Source organism: Mesitornis unicolor, unplaced genomic scaffold (assembly GCF_000695765.1).
Source record: "Mesitornis unicolor isolate BGI_N332 unplaced genomic scaffold, ASM69576v1 scaffold30053, whole genome shotgun sequence".
Lineage (NCBI taxonomy): Eukaryota > Metazoa > Chordata > Aves > Mesitornithiformes > Mesitornithidae > Mesitornis > Mesitornis unicolor.
This window is the reverse complement of record NW_010174480.1, coordinates 22,149-33,722: the sequence shown is the minus strand read 5'-3', so window position 1 is coordinate 33,722 and position 11,574 is coordinate 22,149. Positions and strand designations below refer to the sequence as shown.

Genomic DNA, 11,574 nt, shown 5'->3' with positions numbered 1-11,574 from the left:
TTCCATCTGGATCAGGAATGGAAAGAAAAAGCAGCGCAGCATAGGTCATTTTTTTTTTCCAATGCTACAACAGAGAGATTTAGGCATGTAAAGGAGGACAGTAAGAACAAAATACACTGTTGTCTAGCTGCAGAGGACCACTTAGGAGAAGGTATTTGATTTTTTTTTTTTTTTTTAAATTTTTCATGTCAGCTAAGGTGATTTTGAAAGTGAAGGACATTTTACCCCTCTGGGGAGCTAATTACTGCAACAAGCACAGCCCAAACAGGCGAAGATGAATGTAACTCACAAAGCAGGAATTTCAACACCACCAATTCTAGAACTCACTTTGGTTAACTGATGACTTGGACAAATAAAGCATACACATGCTTCACAGAGGTACTAAAGCTGCTGAGACCAGGACATCTGAGCTTAGGATCTCCAAATTCTACCTTTGTACACCAGAGCGGAGCAGAGACAAAACTACTACAACTACTCCAAAGAAAAAGAAAATATATGCCAGAAAAAAATAATCTGGGGATGTACAACTGGTCCTTGCTGTTCTCACTTGGATGAGATCACCAATGTTACATCATTATTTAGCACCAACATCACCACCATATACCATTTTACACCTTTCCTTAAACACGCTCTCTCTAAACTGCTGCCTAACAGTGGTTTCTACTGCCCAGCAGTCAAGCGGTTCATCACAGGATCGTAGGACAATTCAGGGTGGAAGGGACCTCAAGGGGTCTGTAGAGCAACTACAGGGTCAAGCAGGGCCAGCTATAAGGTCAGACCAGGCTGCTCAGGGCTTGATCCTGTCAGGTCTTGAAACTCTCCAGAGATGGAGCCTGTGCAACCTCTGAGGGCAGTCTGAACAGCCCTTGGTTCGATTTTTGCCTGTTGTGCCTGGCCTCCCCCAGCCACAAGATGCTTGCTCACGTACAGTGACAAAACACCTCAGGAGAAGTAAAAGACAGCACAGAAAGAAGAGCCTCCAGAGATTTCTATCAAAACCAGCAGATCCTTGTCTGCAAGACTGCCATCTCTTTCTTTGACACCTCCCTCCAGCAAAGCCACCTCCAGCCCAGTTGATGGCTGAAATGAACTAGCAGCCACCCAGGTCCACGGGCCCCACGTGAACAGAAGTGACTGCTCTAGCCCCGAGTCCCCATAGGTTCCCAGGAGCAGACAGTGCTCTCCCAAACACGGCAAACCTTCAACGTGCCTTTCTCCCTCTGCTCTGCGTGCAGACAGATCACATATGGCAGCGCTTGACGAAGAAGAGGGGAAGCTGCTGGCAACAAGCAGCAGCAGCTGGTAAGGGCTAATAAAAGTTCTTTTTTTTTCTTCTTCTTTTTTTTGCCTGCTATATGCCCTTTAGCTCTCCACAGGGAAATTCTGGAGATTTTTGGTTGCAAACTCAAAAAGAGAGACCTTCTTTCTTCTCTTTAATGTCTGCCTGCAGTTCCTTCCCTTCCAATGCTAAGTACTTGGCCTGCATAGATCTTTCTTCCACCTCCTGTGCCATCAAAGCCTCTCAGATACACCCTACAGCCACGGGTATGCAGCTGGCCACACAGTTACACACCACGGTTGAAGGGCACAGAGCACCCCTACAAGTCACATTCCTAAAGGCATCTTCAAAGTATCTGTGGACTGAGTTCTGGTCTGCAGAGACCTGCAAGTGACTCGGGCTGCCCAGCATTTGGAGATGAGACCCCACAGGGCACAGCCAGAGCCAGCACTGACATCAGGCAGAGAGGTAGCTGGGTCTTCATCCCATCAGTGCCCTTGCTCACCACCACTCCCAAGCCTGGCACGATGCTGAAACTTCACCACAATGGGGCTGCCAGCCAAAAAACCACACCAAGTCCCTGGGAGCCATCATAGCCAGGTAGGACCCAGGGGAACAGGGCAGAGATCAAGGCACCAGCCTAACTGGGCAGGCTGAGAAACAGCAGAGAGCAGAAGTGTAGTCAGGCTGAGAGGATGGACAGGGGAGGCTCCGAATAGCACCTACATAGCGCAGATCCTCTCTGCTCCCTTTCCACAAACAGCTGGCGGCAAGGAGACACCAGTGATCTTTCCTATGGGCACTACCATCTCCACAGCAGCTCCTGTCTGCTGCCAAGACAGTCATGTCCAAGTGCTGCTTGTTTTTGAAGCACAGAAATTGCTTCTTCTCACTCTATGGTACCCTGCAGGTTGTGATCCCTTCCCACTGCCCAAACTCCTTACGATTTTTTGCTTTAACTTGTTTAGCAAGTTTATGCTGTACAGCTGCTTCCCCCAAAATAAAGAGTAGAAAAGCTGCAACCTCCCCAAGTGCTTTGAAACCCTTTCTCCCACCCTGTTCAGGAAAAAGCTCAAAGCTTGGTTTCTTTTCTCAAATCACCTACTCTGAAAAAGAGCTCAATATTTTTGGGACCACAGATAAAAAAAATATCGAGATGAAAGTCTGAAGCTTCTGAAGAGGTTAGACCTAGGACTCTTCGCTGTTATCTCAGTAATGGTACAGGCACACAAACAACTCATGGCAGAGATACAAATACTCATAGCGGAGTACAAATTTGCAGTGACTCAGGCACTCTGAAGTAACTGCCATGTGCTCACTTCCACCCCACAGCAAAACACCAGTTTATTTACCCATCAACAGAAGATGAGAAGCACAAACCAACATCTCAGATTGCACAGCACCCCTGCAGCTTCATCACCTAAATCAGCGCACAGAAATCTCCTCTTACGCCCATATTTCAAAAGTTATTAAGACAAGGGATCACTCCAATGACAATCTGGAAAATGCTGTTTTCCTGCCAGTGGTGACATTATGTTACTGGGACGCTGCTTTCCTTCACCTGCAAATTCTTTGCTGTCCTTCAAAAAGCAAAGGAGCTGCCCATGTACTTCTCGAAGCCAGCAACAAGCAGGCCGGGACCCTGATACAATTGTCAGTCAGGTGCTCATGGTCCCCACATTCCCCATTTAATCAAATCCAGTTGTGTAACTCCCCTCTTTGGTATGCCCAAGCATCTTCCCAATTCAACCACAAACCCAAAATTTCCATCAGCTGCTTCCCTTCTACCCTGGGGGAAGTTTCCAAAAGCAGCCAAGTCTTCAGCCACTACTGGAAGAATTACTTCCACTCACCACCACCTGCCTAGCCCAAGTCTGACATTCAGGCTTTCTCCTTAGTCAACTTGGAGAAGGATGCACTTCATTTACACTAAGATGGGCTGCTCTCCAGATTTGTTCCCATATTCTGATCGCAGATATTGCCTCAACACCTACCTTAGGCAATGTGTCTGGTGTTAGATGAGTGGGAGCCCACTTGTGCGATCTTCTAAAAATCTCCCCCCCCCCTACCCTGAGCAAAAGTGCATGAACTAGACTCAGCAATGTCATGTCAGCCTCAGGGAACTGAACTCCAAAGGCAAATAACAGAGTTGCAGACTTTGTACATGGGCTAATCCTCTCTCATAAATCAATCATAAGGCCATGGTTCCACAACATCCTGAAGAGCTGCACCCATTTTTTTCTCACCTCACTCAGCACCTACAATTCAATTCGAAATGTCCTAAATTCTTCCTAACACATCTCGCGGCTGAGGTATAACTCCTTCTTCCCAATGATGCAGCTCACAAAACAATGAGAAGATGGGTATCAAGATACAGAAAGACTTATTTTGAAGACTGGTAAACTGAAGATTGGTGAAAAAGGTTAAGCCTTGATACACATTTTCCCACAGCAGAGGCCCTTGACCCAAATTACTGGTTTCATTCCTAGCTTCAGTGAGGTAAGCACTTGCACTGTAAGCCTAAATTCAGATGAGTGCCCAGGCATTCAAAGTGCCTGGGGAGCACTTCTTACTCCATGCCATCAGAGACTTCAGGTCCTCAGAGTGGTACTAGATCCTGGCCAAGATTTTGATGAATGAAAAGGAACCTGGAGTGGAGACACCAAAACCAGGAGAGGGATGACCAACCAGGATTGCTGTTTGTGAGAGGGACAGAAGTGTCCTTTCAAGCCCAAGTGGCACATCTTTGAAGCTGAGCAGACAATTCTTTAGCAGCTGCAGAGCCTTGGATAGAGAGAGCCCTCAAAGCTGCTCAGATGGCAGGAGCCAAGACACATCCTAGCAGCTCTGCTGCAAGCTGATATGGTTCTGGTGCAGACAGCAGCCCCAGATGCTGCTACACCAGGGCCCCATTCAGCTTCCTTAAAACTCCGAGCTCCCCCATTTACAGGGCTGTAATAGCCCAGGTGAAAAGGGGAGACTCTTCCTTCAGCTCTTCCCTCAAACCACAGGACACAACAACTCAAAGCTCCCAGAACACCAAGCTGAAAATCAACGCTGCTCCAAACCCATCCATTTCACGCAAAAAAGAGAATAGAGACATTAACAAACCTGCCTCCCTCCAGGCTTTGCTGCTGCCAAAAAAGAGCCACTCAATCTAATCAGTCAATTAAAAATTCATAACTGGATGAAAGAATAAAAAAAAGTTTGGTCGAAGAAAATGAGAACAATAACTCTCATTTACCTCTCGTGTACCTCTTCTTGCATATTGTCTGCAGCAACAAAGCTGGCCTGAAAACTCACGACCTGTAGCTGAGAGCCAAAATGACAGGAAAAATAAAAGGGCATGTGCTCTGCCCGACCCTGTAGAGAGGAGCCCTTTTCCCTGACAGGATTTCAGGGTATGACGGGGCTGTAGTCAGCACCGGTTCATGAATGAGAGACAGAGGGGAGATTCTCCATAAGGGCTTGTTGTCTACAGGTCATTGCAGGGGGCACTCTGAAAAATTCACTTTCTGTCACAGTTTGGTTGAACCAGAGAAAAAAAACTATGCAGATACACACATTGAAAACGCAAGTGACCCCAAGTTTCTTCTGAAGTGAATTTTCAGAAATGAATTAAGCTAAACCAAATCAGGGCCCCTAGTTCTGAGTGCAAGCATCCATGAAGGCGCATAATGTGATTTAACTAATCCACTAAAAATTACTTTAGATCAATTTTCCTGAGCATCCCAGACACACGTAAGCCCTGAAGCCAAACTTCTCAAAGTACTACTCATGGGTGTCTGCAGAATCCTGAATCTTACATGCCTTGTACCAGCAACAAGGGTGAGACAGAGCAAAAACATCTCAACCCAGCAAGCCCCAGGTTGGCCACTGAAGAAGGTGCTGAGCTACGGCTAAAGCCTGAAGGACACTGGACCCCAGCCCCTGGGGAGAGCAGTGGAGGAGCTCCCTGCTGCCCAGTCATTGGACACACTGGCTACACTCGCCCATGTCCTCATCCAGCACTGTGACCCATGCCAGTGGCCAACACAGGTACTCCTGCTTGCTCTAACAGCTCTCCTGTAAGGATCCCAGCTCACAGGCTGGTTTCCACAGCTCCCTGGCAGAGGAACTCAGCTGTAGAACCTGACTATGAAACCCTACCCTGCCCCCAGGCACTTTTTTTGCACCGGGTGTTAGTTTTCAATGCGTTTCACTCCCTGAGGTGACTTTACAGCCGCAGAGCTGACTCAGACTTGTTTAAACTAAAGGGGAACCGCAAACCTGGGCATCTGAAGCAAATCATAGAACTACAAAAAAAAACACAATCCAAAAAACCCACAAAAACCAACCCACAATAGAAAGGACTATTCAGGCATCTACCTCCTAATTGCCCATGGACATCAGATGGGAAAGCAGGCACCTAAATAAAGCCCCTGTACCCAGTCCGTGGGCATTTGCCTGGGAGAGTGGCTGGGCTGGCACCTGGGAAGGGAAGAAGCCAAGGTGCACAGCCCAAAGGAGGGCTATTGTGATTTAAATTCACACCTCCCTGGCTCCTTTCACAAAGGGTTTCCTGTGTCAACATGGTCTGAACCGGCAACACCCTGATCGGCTAGCACATCTGGATAACAGCAACTTGGCTTCCCAGAGACCTTCAGGGTCACAAAGGTCTCCTAAGGAAAAAGGAGCCCGCTGTCTGTGGGCTTAAATTTGCTAGAAGGGTGGTTGTTCTTCAACCAAGGAGTTTGATGGAAGTTATTTAACTGCTGTTAGCCAAGTTAGGCTTCAAATTCAATCCCATTTTGAGATACATAAAGCAAGACAAAGCTTGAAAGGTCAAATCAGCTAGTCAGAGACATGCTGTGAAAATACTCCAGATTTTAAAGAACCTGCTTTCAAATTTTCTAACACAGACCAAACCTAAAACCAGACTAACTCCCCCACATCAATCTACAGACAGCTCAATTTCTTCAGTGTGCTGGTTTCAGAACACATTCAGCACTGCCCTCTGTTAAGAGCCTGAACATGACCGTCTGTCCCGTTCCCTTTGCTCGTTACTGCTCCTCTCTTCCCCGCTCTGCTATTTCGCCACCTTTGGCACACAGCTCTCTCCTCTACAGCTTGTGCCATCTGGAGCAGCCTTCCTACCCACTCTCTTCGTAAATCAGTTCCACATCCCTCTTGCTTTCAGCCATGGCTTCACACGTTCCTCTCTCTGGATATGCTGCCTGGTTACTCTTCATTATAATGGTCTTACTACTAGAGAAAGCTTGATTTCTCCTACATCTCTATACCATGATTTCCTGCCACCGTGCAGCCTGTTCTCTGCTCCTATTCTGCTTACTGGTGCGTTTTCCCATGGCTTATGTGGACTACACCACACGTGGGGGGTTCAGGGGTTTCTGCTGCATGCCAGCTGGGAGATGCCCCATGCCCATAGCAGGACAGCTTACCAACGAGATTCATCTTGGCGCTGTAACTCCCAAAGTACCTCTCGTCGGTGTTTGGCGTGTGGCACTCGTACTCCCCGGCATCCCGGTCCTGCAGCTCGGTGATGTGCAGCAGGACAGCATCCCCCTGCACCCGTTCCACGTAGATGCCCCGGCTGCGCACCCGCTGGGTGTAGATGGCGTAGGGGAAGGAGGGGTCGACAGTGCTGACGATCTGCACCTCCCGCTCAGGGGCTGAGGGCAGGTAGATGGACCACTGGAAGTTCTGCTCCGCCGGGCCCTGGTAGCCGCTCACCTTGCACCACAGCGTGACGTGGGACCCCTCTGTGCGGTACAGGGGCCCTTCTTGCACTGCTACTTGCCGCTGGGCCAAGGCCATGCCTGTGGGAGGAGAGAAGCCCAGCGTTACTTCTCAGTACATAGCTCCCATGCCTCCCCCCAAGATATACTAGTCCCTTCCGTGGCCATGCTCGGCAAGGCAAGCCCTCAAAGTCCATTTTACAACTGGCAGACTGGGCTCTGGCACAGCACCCCCAGAGCCATGTTGCTGCTTTCCCGCTGACCCACGTAAAGCGTTTTTTAAAACGCCCCATGAAAAAAGCAGCGTTGAGGTAACATAAAAACCTCTTTGGCAGCAACATGAATCCAGGCACGAAAAGGTACTGCGCCATGTGGCAGCAAACCAGAAACTCAAACTGACAGCATTCTGATTTCAGTACTACTCTTATTTTCCAGCCCCATCACCCTGCAATCCCCAGCATGGGTTGCTGTTGGAGGGCACTAGAAAGTGGCACATGGCTGCTCCGGAGCACCTCGGTGCCACCGCTGGGGCTCCCCAGTTCAGTGGCGACTCCCTCTTCTCGTCGCACGGCCCAACCAGAACCTTCTCCCATCAGGAGAGGCCCAGGGGTCTATGCTCCCTCCTCAAGTTTCCAGGTACAAAATCCCATTCCTTTTCCCCCCAAACCTAGCATGCCTTCTCTAGTCTCTCCGTCATGCCTGTAAAGGCACATGGGGAAATAACGTGTTTCCAGCACTGCCTGCCCAAGTCTATTTGAAAGGAGTATGTTTAGTACATAACAGAAACAATTAAAGTTAATGGAGGGAGCGGACGTATTACACTAAGACTTACCGCCCCTGGCTGCTGGAAACCGAGCCCCAGTACCGTGCACTGTACACACGCAAACTCTTGCGGCACGGAACAAAGACGATCCCACAGCACGGTGACTGCAATCCGCTGTATTTTTTACACAGATTATGGATGGCTGGCCCTTGGGCTCATGGCACATTACCAGCACAGCCCTCCAGGGGCCGGATAAATTACAGCAATCTATCTTGTTTGTTGCTACATCAAAGGCTGGAGGTCTGGAGACCACGGTGGGTGTTCATCGGTTATTGAGTTACCAGCAGCATGTGCACATGGCGAGGCCAATCGCCCTGGCTCCTGCGACTGCTTGCTTGCCATCATAAAACAACAATAAGCCGATTTAAAGCGGGTACTGCATAATCACATTTGCAAATTTCATCCTCTGTGCGCGGGTGCAGGTTGGGGTTTCCCCCTCCTTCTCATTTTCAACGACAGTGTTCAAGTATAGGGAGGAATCCAACCTTTCAAAAACTAGCAACTTGCAGGTGGAAGTGGTAGCCTGGCATGTGGGGACTACTGACTCAATCCTGCCCTCTGGATATGGATGTCCAGAAACCAAGTTTTCTTCCACAGCCAGCCTGGACCAGAGCCAGGAGAGATAGTTCTTACCAGCTTAAAACAAATTGTGAAAAATGGGTTCAGCACATCCATCAGGCCATGCAGCTGAACAGATGGAGTGCAATTCAAACTATTAACGTGGGCTCAGCTCGCTGCTGCTCCAAATTATGGTTCTTTTTACTCTTTATGAAATAATGTGATTTAAGGGGAGGACAGGGAAAGCTAGCACGCTCAAAATGAACAGGGAGAGGAACAACAGAGGCAAACACTCCCCCACTGTTTGCTGTACCAATCTCTTAATCCCGAGGAAAGATACCACTAGAGACAACTAACACATTTACGGCACAGACAGCCTCTTCTCTCACTCCATAAAGGCCAAAGGACAAAGCAAATACTACAGCCTTTGAAGTGAACTGTTTTTAAAGCAGCAGGAAGGGTAAGAACTTTATTGCACACCTAAAGGCTGCTCATAATACAATTTTTGTATGCACATGTAGCCTTGCTATACGCTGCGTGCAATGACACAATGAGAACTGCACCACAAGCAAACATACAGTGGTAGGAATCAAAAGTTACACAGACAACACTCACTCAGGTATTCCTCAGCTGAGTGCATGACCCCATTTTGCAGATTTTTAATGCAGTGCCGATTCTTTTACGCAGAAATTCTTGGAGGAGTTTTCCAACTATCCAGCTGAAAAACATCATTTTATCAGAGACATGTAGTGGCCCTTCCAAGTTCAGTGGCAAGATCACCACTCTGAGGACCCACAGTGCAGATCTCTGTGCCCTAATGCACATAGCCTTTTGGTAGATGTCAAATCTCACCATCTCATGGCCAGCACTAACATGGGCTTCCTTCTTCCCTTGTCAGTGGCTTTTGAGTCCTTGCCTGTAACACTACAACCTGGAGCCCTCTTCCAGGCTCAGAAGAGACCCAGTTTTTACTTTCCTCCTCTCCTATTGCCTCTTGCACTGGATTGCTGCACCTTCCTGATCTGGCCAAAAGCAAGAGCTACGAGCAAAAGAACTCCTTGCTTACCATTCTGGCTCCAGGAACCCAAGTAGATGAGGGACAGGAAAAAGCCAATGCTAAAAAAACCCTGCCCAGCTCCAGCATGGAAGGAAGACAAAACAGTCAGGGTTTTGCCACAACTTGCAGCAAGTTGCCGTTGAGCCTCCGAGAGGCGAGACACAAAGGCTGAGCAGTTGGTAGAAGGGGGTGGATCTCCAGAGGGGCAGGGAGCAGCACATCTGCAGGGATCTTCCCCCTGCCTGGCCGCAAACTCCTGCTCCATCTGTGCTAGACGGGCACAAATGCTTTTCAACATTTAAACCCCCACACAGCAGAAGCAGAGATACTTCTCCAGTAAATCATTTTAACTGAGAAAAGAAAAGGGAAAAACAACCAGCCTGAGAGAGGTATCCACCACTAGAGGTTTTCTCCTCAAACAGTTAACTTTTTGCATGGCAAAGGGCGTTTGGCAGTTTTCAAGCTCTGGGAATTGCAATATCCACGAACACACAGTATCAAGAAAAGAACTGCATTTCTTAGCAAGGAAGTGCTCTGATTAACAAAAATAATGTGCCTGAGAACCCATTCTAAACTCTTACCTTTCCCTCTTGAAGCGAGAGAAGAGCTCACTGGAGGAGGAGCTGCGTGCTCCACACCTCCCCTAGGACGCCCCGGAGACAGTTATGGTGGCGTTTGGCTGGTACTTCACTGGCACAGCTGGCTTTTAATTGCAAATCCAATATAATTTACTGACAATGGAAGGGCTGACACGCAGGAGGTAGTGAGCCAAGAGCTACTTTAAAATTAATAAGAAATGATAGGTTTGTGCATCTGTTTTTTTCCAAAAGGCAGCAAAATCCCCCATGATAAGGAGGAAGCATTCCCTGATCCTTATCCCCTACAGATGAGGGCTGCTGTCACCGGCCTTTTGAGTTAAGAGCAAGGCAAACAACAGCCAGGCAGCTCTCAACACTTCCGCTGGCTTACCCACCTCCCAGGCCCCATTTGGGAGACAGGAGGTGCATGGATGGAAAGAGGAGGCGGCAGTGGCAAGAGAGCATGGTGCAGCTGGGTGATCAGAATCAAGGCCATGCAGTAAGGTGACTATGCGGGACCCACTTTGGGAAAGAGGTGGAGCTTTGGGTCCCTTTCAGAAGAACAGGCGTGCAAAATTGTACCTGAGAACATTGATTCAAGGCTTATCGCAAGGGATAGGCGAGTGTAATGAAAGAAAGGATGGCTGTGCACACAGAAACTCTGCCACAGCACTGACACACCAAAAGAATAAATAAAAATTAGGGCCAGAATGACAAGAAACCTCTTGCACGCACACTCTCCCCATCTCTGAGAGCATGGGTTATGCCTGCACCACACCCAAAGGCACCACATCAAGCTGCATCAAGGTATCTTTGATATCAATAATCACTGCCAGCAGACACTTTAAGCTAAAAGAGAAACTTGAGCTCTTAGAAGGAGTACTATCCTGGGTCTCTAATCATTAGACAGCATTTTTTTTAAAAAGTTTTTATATTTTTGCACCTTTCAGAAGTGTAGGGCTGACAGTGCTAAACACCAAATGCATTACATAGCTTGAGGTGATGTTTCCTCCCCTGCAGCTTTACAGCAGTTTTCCTTCACTTATCTCTAAAGCAGTATTTGTCAATAACTGGTAATACTAATCCAAAACTTGCTTTAAAAAATACTTTGTGCCTTTTGACTACAGTTATTAGATAGAAAACAATTCCAGAGACCCCTCTCCCTCCTCTCCCTGTCCCTTGTGCAAATACATAGCATGCATTTGGGTTTTTTTGTTGTCACTATCGTTTGTTCAATTTATAGGTGCTCCTGAAAGTGTCAGAGAAAAGCAATGAGGACGACAAACACAAGGGAACAGCTTCTACATAAGAAACAATAGCAGGTGGAGACTCTGGCCTGGAAAAAAGAGATGGCTAGGAGGAGCTGATAAAGACCTATATAAATATGCACAACCATGGAGAAGATGGTCAAGAATTGACCATTTACCATCTCTCCTAGTTTAAAAACCAAGGGCTGTCAACCCAAACTGGTCAGATCCAGTTTTATAACAAGTGAGGCAGTTCTTGCAGCTGTACATAGCAAACCTGGGGACGTCCTTGCC

At 47.9% G+C, this 11,574-nt stretch overlaps 1 protein-coding gene across 1 annotated transcript in view; it reads right to left on the bottom strand.

The window, feature by feature from the left end:
- The window catches only part of IGSF3 (immunoglobulin superfamily, member 3), a 44,966-nt gene extending 37,870 nt beyond the window's left edge, over positions 1-7,096 (bottom strand). Inside the window, exon 1 of the mRNA XM_010181071.1 lies at positions 6,721-7,096. Coding sequence (XP_010179373.1) covers positions 6,721-7,096 — 376 coding nt within the window. The remainder of the gene's footprint in view (positions 1-6,720) is intronic.
- Between the last annotated feature and the right edge of the window lie 4,478 nt (positions 7,097-11,574).